The 18,355-nt window shown below is 32.3% G+C and overlaps 5 protein-coding genes across 5 annotated transcripts; 3 read left to right on the top strand and 2 right to left on the bottom strand.

Annotated features, from left to right (window-relative positions):
• Nucleotides 1-875: 875 nt before the first annotated feature.
• Nucleotides 876-3,687, top strand: PHYBLDRAFT_132087 (hypothetical protein). The gene is made up of 9 exons (XM_018429465.1): nt 876-1,299; nt 1,361-1,462; nt 1,546-1,656; nt 1,722-1,995; nt 2,117-2,191; nt 2,296-2,322; nt 2,384-2,538; nt 2,606-2,928; nt 3,125-3,687. Exons 1-9 carry the CDS (start codon nt 940-942, stop codon nt 3,489-3,491), a joined length of 1,794 nt encoding a protein of 597 aa, XP_018293989.1. The 5' UTR covers nt 876-939; the 3' UTR covers nt 3,492-3,687.
• A 1,589-nt stretch (nt 3,688-5,276) lies between these two features.
• On the bottom strand, nt 5,277-6,194 carry PHYBLDRAFT_110337 (Homeodomain-like DNA binding domain-containing transcription factor; the record flags this gene model as incomplete). The annotated part of the gene is made up of 1 exon (XM_018428161.1): nt 5,277-6,194. A coding segment is annotated over one exon (918 nt), but the record flags the coding sequence as incomplete, so codon positions are not given.
• A 5,714-nt stretch (nt 6,195-11,908) lies between these two features.
• On the bottom strand, nt 11,909-14,033 carry PHYBLDRAFT_142930 (hypothetical protein; the record flags this gene model as incomplete). The annotated part of the gene is made up of 3 exons (XM_018430900.1): nt 11,909-12,025; nt 13,444-13,758; nt 13,821-14,033. 3 exons carry the CDS (start codon nt 14,031-14,033, stop codon nt 11,909-11,911), a joined length of 645 nt encoding a protein of 214 aa, XP_018293987.1.
• Nucleotides 14,034-14,400: 367 nt separating this feature from the next.
• PHYBLDRAFT_142929 (hypothetical protein) lies at nt 14,401-16,222 on the top strand (the record flags this gene model as incomplete). Its single annotated transcript, XM_018430899.1, has 4 exons — nt 14,401-14,534; nt 14,607-14,676; nt 14,757-15,627; nt 15,720-16,222. 4 exons carry the CDS (start codon nt 14,401-14,403, stop codon nt 16,220-16,222), a joined length of 1,578 nt encoding a protein of 525 aa, XP_018293986.1.
• A 151-nt stretch (nt 16,223-16,373) lies between these two features.
• On the top strand, nt 16,374-17,225 carry PHYBLDRAFT_142928 (hypothetical protein; the record flags this gene model as incomplete). Its single annotated transcript, XM_018430898.1, has 2 exons — nt 16,374-16,959; nt 17,026-17,225. 2 exons carry the CDS (start codon nt 16,374-16,376, stop codon nt 17,223-17,225), a joined length of 786 nt encoding a protein of 261 aa, XP_018293985.1.
• Nucleotides 17,226-18,355: the final 1,130 nt, after the last annotated feature.

Below are 18,355 nucleotides of genomic sequence, written 5' to 3'. Positions count from 1 at the left end.
GCGTGTATTGATTTCTCTCCTTTCTTTTTTTTTAAAAGTTAGGATGATTTTGATAATTTTTAATACTATAGTGTTTATATATATATATATAAAGCAGAGAAAAAACAAAACAAAACAAGACGTAGGTAGAATGAGGTTCAGGAACAAGAACTTGGTCTTATGTAAGCTATTGTATTATCAAGCAACAAAAAATTTAATATAAAATTCATGATGTCACAGATTTCATGTATCTCATTATTTCTGCTAATATTGATCATCTCAATGGAAGCTTATATCTATATCTGTATATAGAAAATGAAAGGAAAGAAGGAAAGAGATACCGAGAGATCGAAACGAAGAGGTAATAATCCAGTATTTCAAACGCAAAAACTACAAAGGCAAGGAAAAATTATGTTATAAATTGTATTTTTTTTTTAAGAAAGTCTTCTTTGTCTTTTATATATAAAAGTATTTTTTGAATATGAAAAATGTATTCAATGTTGAATTCTGAATACCCTCCTATAATATACGAATATTCACAAGCCAAATCACATATACTAATGAATTTATACTTAATTATACGAAAAATAAATAAACTATAAAATAATAGTTATTGAGTAACTAAAATCAAGATCAAGTTAAAGACATTTGACACCATGCAAAAAAAAGTAAAAATAAAATAAAAGTATGTTATATTTTTTTTGTCTTTCCTATCAAATGCTTGTTACATTTTATCTCATTTTATCCCTCTACTTAAAAATTGAGTGGAATAAATGGTACCTCTTTAACCAAAGTCACAGAAGCAGTCAAAGCTCTTCTTACCTGTCTAATAATTATTATATATAGTAACATAATATTATTATTTTTCAGGGCTGTCAAGATTTACCCAAAGGGCACAAATTTTCAACCAACCAACCAACCAACCCCCCCACTCTTATTTTTTTTTGTCAATATACTCCAATGCATACCATTCGGTTTGCCATTTCAAAAAGGCCATTGTCAATTACCAAGACTGGTCAAACTCTAAAGGCATTCCAACCCCTCAATCGCTTGTCTTACTCGAGTGCCTGTCATACTACACAAGATCCAGTCGAGATCTTGCATTCTCCAGAACAAGAAACCAAGCCTACAAAAAGCAATCCCAAGAAGAGACTTGTGTTTGACAGTAGATCACCATCATTTGAAGAATTCTTGGCTAAAGGACCAAAAACTCCCATTGACCCTGCCCTTGTACGCCCAGACAATATTCCTTACCTCAATGTAAATGGCCTTGACTGGGGCCGCGGTCGTAAATTCTACATTGAAGTGTATGGATGTCAGGTAAATTATAATCGAGCTAATAAATATAATAGTAATTCTAATAATTTTTTTTATTGGATAGATGAATGTAAACGACACTGAGATTTTGAATGCTATTATGACAAATGCTGGCTATGAACGAACAACCGAAATGAGTGAAGCTGAAGTTGTATTTCTTGTTACCGTAAGCCAATCGAAAGATCATGCTAGATTAGATAAGCTACAAAGAAAGAGACCACCTGTGCTAAATATTTGGATTCAATCTAGTGTGCTATTCGTGAAAATGCAGAAACCAGAATATGGGAGAGACTCAAATATTTGCGCCATTACCGAACAAAGATCAATGTAGACAAACCGCCACTGGTTGGTGTCCTTGGTGTAAGTTGACTATTTTACTTTTTCCTTTCAAAATAATAATAATGTCTGCTTGGTAAAATGTATAGTGTATGGCAGAGAGACTAAAGACAAAAATGTTGGAACAAGACAAATTGGTGGATATTGTGTGTGGGCCTGATGGATATCGATCAATTCCTCATCTTATTTCACTTGCCGAAAATGAATACCACAATGGTGTTGCCAACGTTATGCTCTCAGCCGATGAGACTTATGCAGATGTGATGCCGATGAGACTCGACAAAGACAATGTATCTGGGTGGGTATCAATCATGAGAGGATGCAACAATATGTGTAGTTTTTGCATTGTTCCTTTCACCAGAGGTAAGCTTATTGTTATTAACATCAGACTCCTTTTTTGAAAAATGAAAAGAAAGACTTTACAAAAAAATATTCCATAGCTATGTTAAATTTAAAACCATGTAATATTATTACTTTTATGCAGGAAACGAACGTAGTCGACCAATTGACTCCATTATTGATGAAGTACGTTATTTGAGTGATCAGGGTGTTAAAGAAGGTAATGGACAAAACTATATACTTACAAGCTGTGATATTGACAGTTCTATTGTTATATTGTTATATTTATGTGAGCAATTAATTAACCAACTTCATTATCTTTAGTTACTGTACTTGGTCAAAATGTAAATTGTGAGTAGAATGGATACCCTTTAATTTATCTACAATTTAATAATTTTTTTTAAAAAAAAAGCTTATCGGGACACATCTGAGTCTACATACTACATGTCAGAGGCTCCTTTGGGAACAGAGCTAAGCAACCCAGGCTTCAAAACAATCTACAAGCGCAAGGATGGTGGGCGTCGATTTACCGAACTGCTGGATAAGATCAGTCTTGTAAACCCAGAGGTAAGACCGGAAAAAACATACACATATATATAATTTGATATTTTATTTTTACTATCAAACAAAATAGATGCGTGTGCGATTCACTTCTCCCCATCCCAAAGATTTCCCTACGGATCTCTTGCATCTGATTGCCTCTAGACCAAATCTGTGTAAATCCATTCACATGCCGATCCAATCAGGAAGCAACACTGTCCTTGAGAGAATGCGCCGAGGATACAAACGTGAGGCATATCTTGACCTTGTAGATGAGATGAGACGCATTATTCCAAATGTCTGGATTAGTAGTGATTTCATTACTGGTTTCTGCGGAGAAACGGACGAAGAGCACCGTGACACAGTAACTCTGATGGAACAAGTAAAGTATGATACAGCATTCATGTTTGCCTACAGGTAATTCCGTAAAACAGTAATAACAGCACCAACAGCAACAGCAATCAGAAGGAGAATAAGAATAAGAAGAAGTATTGTATATACGATCAATGCCTCTTTTCTTTTCTTTCTTATTTTTTTTCCTTTCTTCCTTTCTTATACACATACATACACACATACATATGCATATACACATATGTGTGTTTCATTTTATTAGTATGCGAGAAAAGACACACGCACACAGACGTTATGTGGATGATGTTCCTGAACCAGTCAAAGCCCAGCGTTTAAACGAAATCGTCACAACATTTCACAGGGTCGCAGGTGTAAAGAACCAGAAATTGATTGGAACCAAACAATTGGTACTAATTGACACCGAAAGATTAAAAACGAAACGTGGAATCGAAACCCGATTGAGTGGTCGAACTGACGGTGGTCATAAGGTGTTTATTCTGGAAAGCCCGAGTTTGGCTCCGTTTTCAAAAGGTGATTATGTTGCAGTCGAGATTACATCAGCCACAAGTGGCAGCTTTACAGGCAAGTTTTTGTCGCCTAGTTCAATCCAGCAATTTTCAACTGCATAAAAAATTGGAGATATGGTAGATTTAGAGATATAGATAGAAAAGTTGATACTATTGCTTTCATTGTCATTGTTATTATTGTTATTGTTATATTATCATTATTAGTCCTTCATATTTCTTACATTATATTCCTTTACTATTTTAATACACCCAAAAACTACAAGAGAAATACAATGCAATACACAAAATATACTTCTTTAAAGTACGAGTTTTTATTTACTTATATTATATACAATGATCATGAGCAATCATATCACAACGCCATGTTTTTTCTTTCTTTATTGCTGGAGGCTAAGACTGCATGCTTCTTGGTTGCCGGTCATCTCTTCTTGGAGTATGCAATTGAAGAAGAAAGGAAAACGAAGTGTAGATGTGAGGAAAAAGAGAAAAATTACTGAGGAAGAATACAGTATCTTTTCTATTCAATTTATTTTATGACAACCGACTCTCTTAAAAGCTAGTAGAGTCTTTATCTATTTTCTTGAAAACATACAATACGACAAGAAAAAGGGTCATTATTGGGGCTACTTTAGGGGCATTTCTTTTGATTGGACCCTTTACCTTTATAGAAGACTATGTATCTCTAATCTCTTACAGATGTAACATTATATTTACATATGAACCTGCTACAGTGGTCCCTCGATAATTTCACGCCCCTTTAATTTCACGCTTCGATAATTTCAAGACTCTGAAGACCCAACTCGAAAAATAGGGCTTAACTTTCACGATTCTCGTTAATTTCACTTTCACGAAATTTTTTGGCCTTGAATCCTTAAAGAAAAAAAATTAGCCAATCAGACGAGAGCAATATAGTTACAGCTTGGTTTAAATTTTTTTAATTCTAGCTTTTCACGATTTTGTAATTGACATCAATGTCAAGTGCGTTAAGTTTTCATGCCAAACACTGGGTTATCAAGTTGTCATCTAGCTTACTTTTTTTAAAATTTTTTTTTTTCATTTTTTTTTTAGAAATAAAATAAAACTATATGTGCTATATTTTGATTAAGTTTCATTTATTAATTGTTTAGTAAAGATTATTCACTTGAAAAATATAAATATAATTCTAATTTGTTTTGTTATAAAAGTTTTTATTATAGATTTTATTATTTCTATCTGTCATTACTATTTATTGTTATTTGCAATTGTTACTATTTACAAACATATTACGAAATCAAGCTTTGACTGTACTTGGTTGCTAATTTTTTTTTCTATTTTTAAATGAAGAAAAATATATTTCTTATAGAAAATTGTTTTTATTTTATTTGAAAAAGAATAAATTTGAAAAAGACTTAAAGAAGCTGGTTACTTTAGTTTGCTTTGAGTTCGCGGTTTTCTGGAACTTGTTTCTAAGGCCTTCAACCTTACTGACGAAGTCTCTGTCAATATCCTCGTCTTCCAAGATATCCAAAAGCGTGCAAACACACTCAAACTTTTCCGAAGCAGAATAAGTTCTCTTGAAAGGAACTGCTGATTCCACTTCAGCAATTTCTTCATTGCTGTTGTTGTTGACTGCATTGTTGTCTGCGTCATACTCTTTCATGACAATGTCAGCGATCTCATTCTCATTGATTACTCTATGAGTGCATTGTCTCTCATAGAGTGGATCTGATTCGCTGGTCGGACAATCTTCAAGAGACAGAAGACCTGATCCGGCAATCTTGTCTAGGGTTTCTTCCAAGCCCTCGACCAGAACCTTTTCAGCCAGACTTTGCTGAATCATAGCCTGGTTTACATCTATAAATTATAATTAGAATATTAAGAAAGTGGAATTGAAAGATTATAGTACTATTATAACCAATAAATTATTTTACTAATACCTTCACTATCTTTGTCTTCAATGAAGTGAAAGATTGTTGCATTCCAGCAGTTCTCAATAGTCTTTGCTGAGACAGATTCCCAAGCCTCTCTTATCCATTTCATGGCCCACAATTGATCAATTTCAAAGATTTTATCAATGGCCCCAATCTTATTTTGTTGGTCATTTTGAATCATGCCAATATACTGATATGCCTTGGCATACTGTTTACGCTTGAAATAAGCCTTAAAAGCCCAAATGATACCACCATCCAATGGCTGAAGGTGGGACGTGGTGTTTGGAGGCAGAAAAAGAAGCTCAACATTTGTAGGCGCATAATCTACTATATGGCCAGAGAAATTATCAAGGATCAAAAGCACTTTGTGGTTTTGCGCTTTCATTGAACGATCAAAGCGATGGAGGAAAACATGGAAGATTGATCGTGTCATCCAGGCATTACTGTTGTAATGATACATAGAAAATCCATGATCTACTGCCTCTTGTTTTTTGTTGTTTTTGTTAAAACAGTTTGGTCTTCTTGCATGACCAATCATCAATATGTCAGACCACTTGTCTGTTCCATCGGCATTGCACAAAAGGCCTACTGTAAGCCGCTTCTTATTTTCCTTCCAACCAGAAAATTTCTGGTGGGAAATCGTTGTTCTTGGTGGGGCAGCATAGAAAAGTACTGTTTCATCAAAGTTATAGATATCACAAGCACTATAAGTCTCTATCTTCTCTTTGATAGCAGCCTTGCCAATCTGAAGCGACTCTATGTCTGTTGAACCAGCCTCACCATGAATTCGATTCATCTTGATACAATGACGCTTTCCAAACTTCTCCATCCAGCCTTGAGAAGCATTAAAATCTTTAACGCCTATTCTTTCAGCAAAAATAGTAGCTTTAGTCTTAATCAATTCCCAAGTGATGGGAATCTGATTATTTGCAGCAATGTTGATCCAAAGAATCACTGCTTCTTCGATTTGCTATAGTTATGTGACAATATAATAAGATTAATTTTATTTTTTATATAGAGCAAAAATGTATAATGTTGAGATATATTACATACAGGCCATTTTCCCTTTCTAACATGCTTTCTGTTCTTTACGTTGGCTTGCATTATCAAGCCCTGGTCTCCTCTCTTCAAAATCTTCGAGATTGTAGAAGCATCAGGAGCTTTCTGAAGGCCAATGGTTTCCTTTGCCCAGTCAGCCAATTGAGGGTTACTCATAGACAGCTTTTTCTTTTTCATATCGCAAATCTCAAGATGATTTGCAATATTAAGCGAAACGTTTTTTTTGGTCATATTTATTGTTTAGTTCTGGATTTGATAGATTTCATTAAAGTATCAAAAAAATTGAAAATGATATTAGATAAGCATTATATAATAAGCTAAAAGCATACTGAGAAGCTGTTATTATTTGATTGAATAAGAATTTGAAACAATAATTGGTTACAAGACAGAGAGAGTAGAAAACAGTAATGCAGCCAGGGGTTATATTTAACTAGAATGAACTTAAACAGAGGATTGAAGCATATCGAATTATTACTTGATATATTTTTTTCTATTAAAAAATAATGTAAACTCCGCCCATAGTTGGCGGAAAATATATGCTCCGAACTTGTTAATTTCACTCTTCGATAATTTCAAGGCATCTGGCCTTCCCTAGGCCTTGAAATTATCGAGGGACTACTGTATGAATAAAAATAAAATCCACCAAATTTACTACCAATTTTTCCATATATGAATTTACTACCAATTTCTCTATATACGGATTTACTACCATACTTTTACTACCAATCTGTTTGAAACTAAGCCAATCAAACGTACTGCTTTACTATTCAGTAAATTAGTGGCAATACCACTATGATTAGTGGCAAGCATAGCTCATTTACCACTAATTTTTTCAATTAAGCGTAGTGTGGTCAGCCACCAAAATTTCTAAAAATTAGTGGCAGAACCACACACAAAGGCAATGTAGCAATACCACTATGATTAGTGGCAAGCATAACTCATTTACCATCAATTTCCCCTGCTTTAGCACAGTGTGGTCAGCCACCAAATTTCATGCAAATTAGTAGTATTGCCACACCAATTTCATTCATAGTGTTTATTTATTGGTGTTATGAATCAAGAAATAAAATAAAAATAAAGAAATCATAAAATTTCAATATAAAACTATGTATTTGTTGAACTAATTATTAGAAGAATACGGATAGCTAAAGAAGGTATAGACTTGTCATATTTAGATTATTTGATTGGATTAGATACAAAAATAATCTGAAATTTCATAAATCATATTTGACATTGTTGTATTTGCAGAATCTGGGATATAAACTAACTGACTTAGAAATCCGTGACTCAAGTCAAAGTAGTAATCTGAAACAACACCAACAACAAGTAGTTGTTATCCAAGAGCCAATACACTTCCTTAAACCATTGCGGACAATATAACATGAAAATATTTTCTCAAAAGACAGTAACAACAGGAACGAATATCAAGGAATAAAAGATAAATTTTTCTAAGTGAAAAAGATATAAAAGAGATAGAAAACATCAAGCTAGAAACAGCATCTTTCAACAGATACAACAATTTCTCAATAAACCACCATACAAAAGTCTCACTTTATTCATTGTCTCCATATCATCTCATATCTCTTCAATCTCAAGTTTATTATAATCAATCCAAAATACTTCAGACATAATCTGAAATCTCATAAATAGTATCTGCCCAAAAGTAAGGCTTACAGATTAATGTCTGGCATGTTATTGGCTTAGAAGAAAGTTGCAGATTGACAACTTTGTTGCAGGTTCGGGGTTTAAATGCTGCCATTTCCTACAGTGCTATGTTTGAGACATTATATTCTGACAAAAAATATTTGATATAAATCTATATTTGGTAATGGCATCTAAATGTCTCTTATTGTCATACCAAGATCTCTAATAGTTTCTGTTTTTATAAAGAGGTGATTGTGTTTTTTTAAAGGGACGTTTTTTTTTGTAAAAGGCGGTTTTTTTTTACAAAGGGCGACTTTTTTCAAAGGGTGGTTTTTTTCTGCAAGGGCCGTTTTGTTTGTAAATGTCAGTTTTGTTTTTTTAAAGGGAGGTTTTTTTTGCAAAAGGGCAGTTTTTTTCTAAAATGACATTTTTTTTTGTAAAAGGCGGTTTTTTTTTACAAAGGGCGACTTTTTCTCAAAGGGAGGTTTTTTTCTGCAAGGGCGGTTTTGTCTTGTGAAGGGCGGTTTTGTTTGTAGAGGTCAGTTTTGTTTTTGTAAAGGGCGATTTTGATTTTGCAAAAGGGGGGTTTCCATTTTTTTAAAGGGAGGTTTTTTTGCAAAAGGGCAGTTTTTTTCTAAAATGACAATTTTTTTTTGTAAAAGGCGGTTTTTTTTTACAAAGGGCGACTTTTTCTCAAAGGGCGGTTTTTTTCTGCAAGGGCGGTTTTGTCTTGTGAAGGGCGGTTTTGGTTGTAAATGTTAGTTTTGTTTTTGTAAAGGGCGATTTTGTTTTTGCAAAGGGGGGTTTTTGTTTTTTTAAAGGGAGGTTTTTTTTTGCAAAAGGGCAGTTTTTTTTAAAATGACAATTTTTTTTTGTAAAAGGCGGTTTTTTTTTACAAAGGGCGGTTTTTTTCTGCAAGGGCGGTTTTTTTCTGCAAGGGCGGTTTTTTTCTGCAATGGCGGTTTTTTTCTGCAAGGGCGGTTTTGTCTTGCAAAGTGTTGTTTCATTTGTAAAGATCAGTTTTGTTTTTGTAAAGAGTGGTTTCTGTTTTTTTTAAAGACAGTTTTTTTTACAAATTTTGTTTTTAAATAAGAATGTTTTTTACAAAGAGTAATTTTTATAATAATTAAAGATTTTTATAGAAGTTGTTAAAAAGATTTGTAGATTTGAAGATAAAGAATAAAGATTGATAAGAACTTACATAAAGTTTGTTTATTGAGAAAAGATTTTATATCAGAATTTGACAAGATTTTTATACTACACTATAGGCAAAGCTCGATTTAATAATATTTGATTTAGTAATAATTGTGATTTAGTAATTTTTTTTCAGTACTTTTATTTGCAGTTATGTCATTTACTAGCATACAAGGGAATTTCATCAAGGTAATTGAAAGAAAAATTACTTTTCATAGTAATTTATTCGATTCCGAATAGATATATTTGTCAATTCCCTCAATAATTACATGGTCAAATATACTATATAATTGTCAAGGGAATTAACAAAAATTCTTAAATAAGAACTCTAGTTATAAAAAAGAATATACTAAACGACTATACTTTATAAAGCTTATTCTCTATAGCCAAAATAAAACAAATCATTAACAAAAATATAAAAATAGGCAGGGTATTTCAGTAAATAATTAAAAAACAGATGCTGAATAACAATTGGAATTGTATATGATATAGCTCAATTCTCTTAATCCAATTCCCTCAACAATTCTCTTGTATACTGGTGAATGACATCACATAGAGCAAATCCGCAATATTATTAAGAAACATATGCAGAGTACAAAAGCATCCATTTTGACTTAGTAATAGTAATACAATTGTTGTTGCAACAGATTTTGAAATTAGAAAAGAATAAAATCATAGCAAAAAAACTAAAGACAATTAGTGTAGAACTAAAGACATTAGTACAGAACTAAGAGACTTAGCAAACCTTAGAAAATGATAAAACAATGATGTAAAAAATAGGATAGAAACAATATAAAAGCAAAGGCAAATAGCATGAAAAAAAGACCATCTTACATCTTGATTCTCAAATTCTATATAATTGTTTCTATCTTAAAAACCCTTATAATCACACTCTCATTGAACATCTGATTAGTCCCAATTGAATCTACACTAGTGTAACAAAAAGGCTAACCAGCATATTCACACAATTTGGCTTCTCCCAAAAGTATTACTAAATCAAGCTTTGACTGTACTACTGCTATTTACACTACAACAAATAGGGGCGGTTTTTTCAATTTGTAACTTCATTTATAATCTATAATAATCAAGAAATTATCAAAAATGCAAGTTGAAACAAGAAAATCTATGTTTTTTGAAATGGTTGATAAAAAGTAAATTAACTACCTAAAATTAGATCTCAGTAGAAAGAGACATTTATTTTAACTACAGATATTACATTTATGGGAAATATAGATTGCAATTGAGTACTATTAAAACTCAGAAGTAGAAAGAGAATAAAATATCTAAACTTTTGTTACTTGAATAAAATCTGTTAAGACAATTCAAAGACATGCTAAAAATTTAGAATAGGAAACTTTATGTCATCATTGTAAAATTACTATATTAATATTTCATATCAAAGAGTAGTCAATACATTTGTACAAAATATATGATGCTAATGACAACTTGAAATTTTTTTTTCATTCTTCTTTTTTTTCATAACAAACCCTGATGTTGGATTTTTCATTATTATTAATAATGCAGGTGATTATGTAAATCATTTGCTTCAAGTTATGCAAGATATACTTCTTGCTTTTCAGAGAGACTACAAAGCATTTCAAAAGAAACAAATAATCTTATAACTGGAGATTGTCAAAATACTTAATGATATAAATGGACAAGCATGTTAGAAGAAAACCTTATGCTAAGATATAAGAAACATGGAAATAAAAAAAAACATATAAACTAATGTAAAACTATATAATTATCTGGTGCCCTTGTGGTATTTCAGGTACGAAACAATAGAAAAATAAAATATTTGATAATAGAGACGTATAGAAATACTTTGAGACTGTATATCAGTTGTCTTTATTCATAAATAAAAAGTGTCCCTTTTTATAAGAAAACACAATCTGCTCTTGTCATTACGTCTTAGTTTCTTAAGGCTTTCTTCCTTTACTATATTTGGTTATTAGAGTGTATTTACTGCTTAACTAGTGTCGGTGTTACAATTATGACATCAAGTCATAAATCGTACTTCTTTAGCTCTTAGCTATTCTTTTCTCTTTTATATTAGAGCTTTAGGACTTCCTACTAAATTAGCTCCACATCGATCTGACACAGTTTACCCGGCAGTATGATATAATTATCTTAACAATCTTTAAGATATTATCTACAGTACTAACTGTAATAATTATTGGGCTGATTACTTAATCGTTTATATATATTTTATACTGACAAGATGATAGCTACTACGCTATCCCAATATGAATATGTTCTTATATGTGATAAATCCAACATCCGAGTGTCTGGATCACCACATCTGTAGTAAATAAAATGATATTTAGCTAGTATAATCTATATATAATAAGTCATTTTTTGTTTTGACAACCAAGAAACTATTTTGTGTTTTGACAACCAATAAACCATGTTTTGTAAAATTTATTTCTATTCCAACAACTAATAAAATACTCATTTATAAAAATATTTATTGAAAAATATGTTTTTAATCCAATTAAAATTATTAATAATCCAAGCTCTATATAAATAAAAACCAATCAAGTGAATATTAATTATAAAGTGACCAATGACTTTAGATATAAGGTTAAGATGAAAATTATAATACCCAATAAAAGAGAATTATAAATCAGGCTTTTGTATATAAGCATCAATAAGAAGTCAAATATAAATTACAAATATGTGTACCAGTAACTGAATAAAACTTCACATTTGTTAATGAGCGGGATTATACAATAATCCATAACAGGCAGGAGGTGAAAAAGTAGGTAGACGAAAAACATCCATCTGGACGACCTCCTGAGTGGCCTCCCAGTGAACCTCAGGTGGATCCTATTTTTTCCCATAGTGTTAATAATCTTTTTGTAGATCTCTATATACAATGTAAAGCTAAAGATATCTATTGAAATGTCAGTTATAGTATTCAAAAACTTGGGTATAGCCCATTTATATGTTGCATAAATAGAAATTATGTAAAACATAAAGGGAGATATAGTCTTTAGTAACACCAAGTAAGCTTGCAAAGCAGTAATAATTTAAACAAGTTGAGTGAGATCAAAAGATTGAGATATGACAGAAAAATCAGATGTCAGTAATGATCAGCAAAAATTTATGATTAATTAGATATACAAAGAATAAAAAATTACTTTATATAGTTATTTGATATTTATATAAAAGATGATTAATTGAACTTGGATCCTGTCTTTCTGTATAACAATCTTATCGAATTCCAAAAGAATTCTAAATTCAACTACTAATTATTTCAATTCCTTTTTTTCATATTTTTTAAAGAATACTCTAGCTAACATATTAAATAAAATGTCTGACCTTTCTAAATATTAAATTTATAAATTTATTGTTGATCTTGCAAAGTGCTAGAGTGAAAATAATAAAGATTATCACAAAAAATACAAAAGATGCAGGAAAATATATATTAAAATTGACATAAATGCATTAAGCAATGAATTATGTTGTGGGGAGAAAATAAAGCAAAATACAATATAAACAAAAGAATTTGTGAGAACTTGTGTATGTTGTTTATTTCAAAAGAAAAGTAAAAAAATAATAGAATTTGATTTTTTCTATATGGAACTATCTACTGATATTTATGTGGTGATCCAGACACTTGGATGTTGAATTTATCACATATAAGAACATATTCATATTGGAATAGCATAGTAGCTATCATCTTGTCAGTATAAAATATATATAAACAATTAAGTAATCAGCCCAATAATTATTACAGTTAGTACTGTAGATAATATCTTAAAGATTGTTAAGATAATTATATCATACTGCCAGGTAAACTGTGTCAGATTGATATGGAGCTAATTTAGTAGAAAGTTCTAAAGCTCTAGTATAAAAGAGAAAAAATAGCTAAGAGCTAAAGAAGTACGATTTATGACTTGATGTCATAATTGTAATACCAAAACTAGTTAAGCAGTAAATATACTCTAATAACCAAATATAGTAAAGGAAGAAAGCCTTAAGAAACTAAGACATAATGACAAGAGCAGATTGTGTTTTTTTATAAAAAGAAATACTTTTTATTTATGAATAAAAACAACTTATATACAGTCTCAAAGTATTTCTATACGTCTCTATTATCAAATTTATTATTTTTCTATTGTTTCGTACCTGAAATACCACAACAGACTCTATTGATAGTTGATATTTTATTATATAATATCTACCAGGCATAGACTTACAATCTACTGTCGCTTTTTATGGTTTTTTCATAATTGGCTGACTTTGGCAACAGATGCCCAGTTTTTGTGGCATCTGGTAAAGTCTATATCATTGTTTCTTAGTAGACACGCATGTCTGATGCATATCAAGTTCCTGTCTTCTTGAGATATTGCACTCCAGTTTGGATTTGGTCCTAGAACTTGCACAGAAGGAAGGGAGGCCAGTTCATTGCAGGCAAGACGTGTACAAGTATTGAGGTTTGCCTTGTTTTTCTTGTCCAGTTCAACTCCAAGATCATGGCTCATTATTCTGTAGATATGTATCAGAGTTATATCTTTGATATTTGGTACTGGTCTTGGAATTTCCCTACCAAGATTCTGTATTATCTTATATTAGCCTGTATACTTTACTTCCTTTTATTATTTCTTATGTTATGTACTATTGTCTGCTCTGGACTTTCTTGGCCATTCATATCTTTACAAATATTGGCGATCTCCTGTCTAAGCAATGCTTGTTCATCCCAGAGTGCTTCTTGACCTTTCTTAAGCACGTCTTGTTCAACCTGAAGTTCTTCCTGACCTTTTTGCAATGCAAAAAATGTTTCTTGCATGCCTTGAAGTATTTGGAGAATTGTATAATTTGTATTATTCATTGTGTTAGAAAAATTAGAAATATGGGTTTGTTGTGAAAAAAAGGAAAAAAGAGGAAGAACTTTTTTTCTAATTACTATCAGATTTATTTTGGTATATCTATTGGTTTAACAGGGTTTATTGTTTTTATTATAATAGCTGCAATAACTGTCTACCACGTGTTATTATCTTTACGAGTCCTGTGAGAGAGTTCAAATTATCTATACCATTGTCATCTTCAATGGATTAAATATAAAGATGCATATTGAGAGGATAAGTATCTCTATTCTTATCAAAGTTACTCAATTACCTATTTAAAAATGCCATCAATTAAAAAAACTCTCCCTCATAAATGCAGTTCTTGCAAAAAAAACCTATAGTAATATGAAAATGGCTGAGAAGTGCTTAATCTTGTGCCTGAAAAATCAGTTGGAAAACATGAGAAATGCACACTTGTCTGCAACTCCTTTGCTTTTGATGTCTAGCCAGTCTGTTTCAGCTGCGATTCCAGGCTTGATACTTAAGTGAGTTTGAGAAAAACAAAAGTTAAAAAAGGCAAACTATGTATTAACAATATTGATGCTTCAAATAAACAGAGAAAATACGAGCACAATTAGTCATGAAAGCACTGATGGTAATAATAACACTGACCTTGGTAATTCCATGGTAAGATATATATATATGCATATACAAATGCATTGTACTAATTTGATTTTATGTTATTAAATTGTGATATCGAATGTGAGAGTGAAATTGAAAGTAGTACCTCTACCTTGGTTTTCAATTTTAGCCAGCCTTCTCCTGTCCCAAGCAACAATGATGCAAAGAACCTGGAGTTCATGAAAATCATCAATGACTTTGGCATTTCCCAACAAGCTTATGAGAAGCTTGCTGCGCATCTCAACAGCATTCTAGGGATGTCAACCGAGATAACGTACAGAGTGTGTACATCTTACCTGGGCAAGAAGCTTTTGAAGTGTTTCTCTAGTATAGAAGAAACAGTATATGACGTCTGCCAAAACAGATGTATCATGTTTAATGATGCAGAGGAGGTTGCTTGCAAGCATTGTGATGAAGCTCGCTACAAAAACAACAAAACTGATAAGGACGGTATACCCATTGCTGAGAAAACCATGGTCCAGATTCCTTTGGCCAGACAAATTGCTCTTTCTTTGGCCAACAGTGATACTAGACATGAGATGATATACCGTCACAATCACAAGCAAAAGGCAGATGACAGCAAGGCAGACATCTTTGATGGGCATGCATACCAATCAATCAAACATCTTTTCTCCAGTGAAAATGATGTTGCAATTTCTTTGGCTGTCGATGGCTTTGTGCCTCATAACATTCTTGGTTCGATTACTATTCTGCATGCCACAGTTCATAATCTTCCTCCAATGGTCCATTATGAGAAAAGCTGGATGTTACAAATTGTGATGATCACAGGTCCTTTCACACCACTTGACTTCTGGTCATTTTTGAAGCCAACCTTGGCAGACCTCAAGGTACTCCAAGAGGAAAGAATGGTTGTCATAATCCCAACTCTCACCATCTGTGCAAAGGTTCATGTCCTTGTTGTAACTGGTGATATTCCGGCAGTGGCAAAGCTGGCATGTCACGCTGACCATATAAGCAAAAGTGGTTGTTGAATCTGTAATGTTGTGGGCCAAACTCCTGGCTGTGGCCAATATTTTAGATCTTTCCAGACACTACTATGCGCACTTTGGAAAGTTTCCAAAACTTTGATCCAGCAAGTCTGTCCAGCAAGGGTCTTGTAGGACAATCTCCTTTTTCTTCACTAGCATCATTCACAGGCCCACTCTTTTTTACTCTTGACAAGATGCATGGCCTTTGCCATGAAATAGGCAAGCAAATCTGGAGACTTATTGGTGGAAAGTATGGAATTAAACACTCTCTGTTTCTTCCTGTCAATGTACTCAAGGAAATCAGCGTGGCAATGGCAGCAACAAGAAAAACAATTCCAACATCATTTCATGGCTCTTGGAGAAACATATCCAAGTACAGTGGATACTTCAAGGCTGTAGACTGGGCCGATTTCCTTCTCTTCATTGTCCCTACACTGGTGGCCAAGTGTGTAAGAGATACAACTTCCAGGGAAACATTGCTTGGACTTGTGCAAGCTTGCAACTTACTCATGAGCTGGGAGTTATCAGCAAAGGAACAAATCTCTATAAAAAGATATGTTTAATAAGATTCAGTGCTTTTTTTCTTGCTACTTATAATTTTCTTCTAGAAAATTACAATTATGGAACATGTATCTCGAAGACCTTTATTGAAATAATAAAATAGAAATAACAGTGTTTACTATCAACCAGCACCTTCTATAACATTACCCTGTTATGATCAGTGCCTTTGGTCCTCCTCGTGCATACAGCACAAGATCAGTGGAGCGTGCTATTGGCGAGTACTCTCGTGCCATCAAAAGCAATTTAGCAATTGGTGTGAATGCTGGAAACATAATGGTCAGGCTGGCTCATACACAGCAATTGTTGAATGATTCCGATGGAGGCAAACAGAGAGGTGTTGTATTAAAGTATGAAGATATGTCTGCTGGTTGGCCAATTACTAGCGAGGGCAAGCGTGCTAGTGCAGATTCCAATATTAAGTTCTGGAGACCTTTAGGATATAAAACAATTGATGACAGTTTCGAAGACATTTCTTGTCTTCCGATTCTTATTCAAGACTTTTATAGATCAAAGGGAGTTAAATGCAGGACGATTGAACTAGCTATAATAACTAGTTGCAAAGCTTTTATTAATGGCTGTGTGATTGACTCCTCATTTGCCCAAAATACATTAAGAGAGGTGCATCACATTTGTTTTCAGATGCAAGTCGATCTGTTTACAAATGTACATCGCCAATATACTCCCATTGCAAAGGACTTCTTTGGAAAAGTAATTCTTTTCTTTGAACATGAGAATTCTAGTAAAAGGTAGCCCCTTGTTTTCGTGCTGATATATAGTACTGTATTATACAATGGCATTCCGGTAGTGGTAAATGACCAGCTCAAACCAAAGGTAGTCCACCTAGCAGACGTCAAGGAGTTGGTTGGTCTTGTAATGTCAGATGCAACAGATAGTACAACAACAACAACAACAACAACAACAACAACAACAACAACAAAGTATATAGTGTGGCCGGAACTTAACTGGGGCCCGAAATTAAATCTAAGTCAATATAGAGATCTATAATTTGATTTTTTTATTATAATACATTTTTTTTCAAATTGTTTTAACAAATTTCATTCTTGTAGCAGAAAGTTTAGATATTTTTCTTGTCTTTTATTTCTGACTTTTAATAGTCCTCAAAATCAATCTATACAATCTAAAAATATAAAGTCTGTAATTGAAATGTACTTTTGTCTCTTCTGCGATTTAATTCTAGATAGTCAATTTACTTTTTATCAGCTATTTCAAAATACAGAGATTTTTTGGGAATTTTGATTTTTTGGAAATTTTTTAATTATTATAGGCCAAAAATGAAGTCACAATTACAAAAAATGCCCCTTTTTCCCCATAGTATAATATTTACTCACCAATTCAAGATATGATTTTAATTCTCTTCTGCTACTCTTCTTGTTGCTCAGACTCAATCCAAGTCTTACCTAGTAAAGAAATATATTTTTCTGCTTAACTCACAGTATAATTTGTTTATTTCTTTTTAGTTTCTCAATATTTTGGTCTGCAAAATTCTTTTCAGTGTTTCTGAATAGCAAGTATCTTGTTTTTTTACTATGATAGAAAACTTGTGTTTCTTACTTGTCTATACTTCTTCATCTATCACACAATCTTGCAATAAACTGGCTATGCAGTCATTTAATTATAACTTCTAAGTAGCTGACAATAATTTCACTAAGAGCTATACTGTTAACCCTTTCAAATTCCAGTAATTCCTTTTAGAACAAGTAAATTCTTAGAATTTCATGCATAAGAGTATGTCTTTATTCCGTAAGTCATATCTGTCTTCCCCTGCCTTCTCTGCTCTCAATGATTTGTTTTTTGAATCCAGCTCATTATATACTACAGATAGACATTTCAATCAGTGTCTCTTAACTCATAAACATCAAGTCTATTCCTAGCTTTCTTGTTTTCTGTAATCAAAGTCTTCATATCTAATCAATTAGAATTACAATAGATTTATCTTCTGTGGGTATGTAGTACAATTCATCTCTCTGGCACAACAGAGACTATCTGACAGTAAGTTATTGAATACTATTTATTACATATGGAAAAAGAATAAGATATAAAATAAAACAGGTGTAGACGAGAGTATGACAAGACTTTGTTTTATTAGAACAAGTAAAAGAATTAAAAAGAAGATG

The sequence above is a fragment of the Phycomyces blakesleeanus genome (genome assembly GCF_001638985.1).
Source record: "Phycomyces blakesleeanus NRRL 1555(-) unplaced genomic scaffold PHYBLscaffold_6, whole genome shotgun sequence".
Taxonomy (NCBI): Eukaryota; Fungi; Mucoromycota; class Mucoromycetes; order Mucorales; family Phycomycetaceae; genus Phycomyces; species Phycomyces blakesleeanus.
This window is presented reverse-complemented; position numbering and strand designations above follow the sequence as displayed.

Coding starts and splice junctions, on each gene's coding strand:
- PHYBLDRAFT_132087 (XM_018429465.1), top strand. CDS start 940: ATGCATACCATTCGGTTTGCCATTTCAAAAAGGCCATTGTCAATTACC. Junction 1,996..2,116: donor CATTGTTCCTTTCACCAGAG/GTAAGCTTATTG, acceptor ACTTTTATGCAG/GAAACGAACGTAGTCGACCA. Junction 2,539..2,605: donor TCAGTCTTGTAAACCCAGAG/GTAAGACCGGAA, acceptor CAAACAAAATAG/ATGCGTGTGCGATTCACTTC.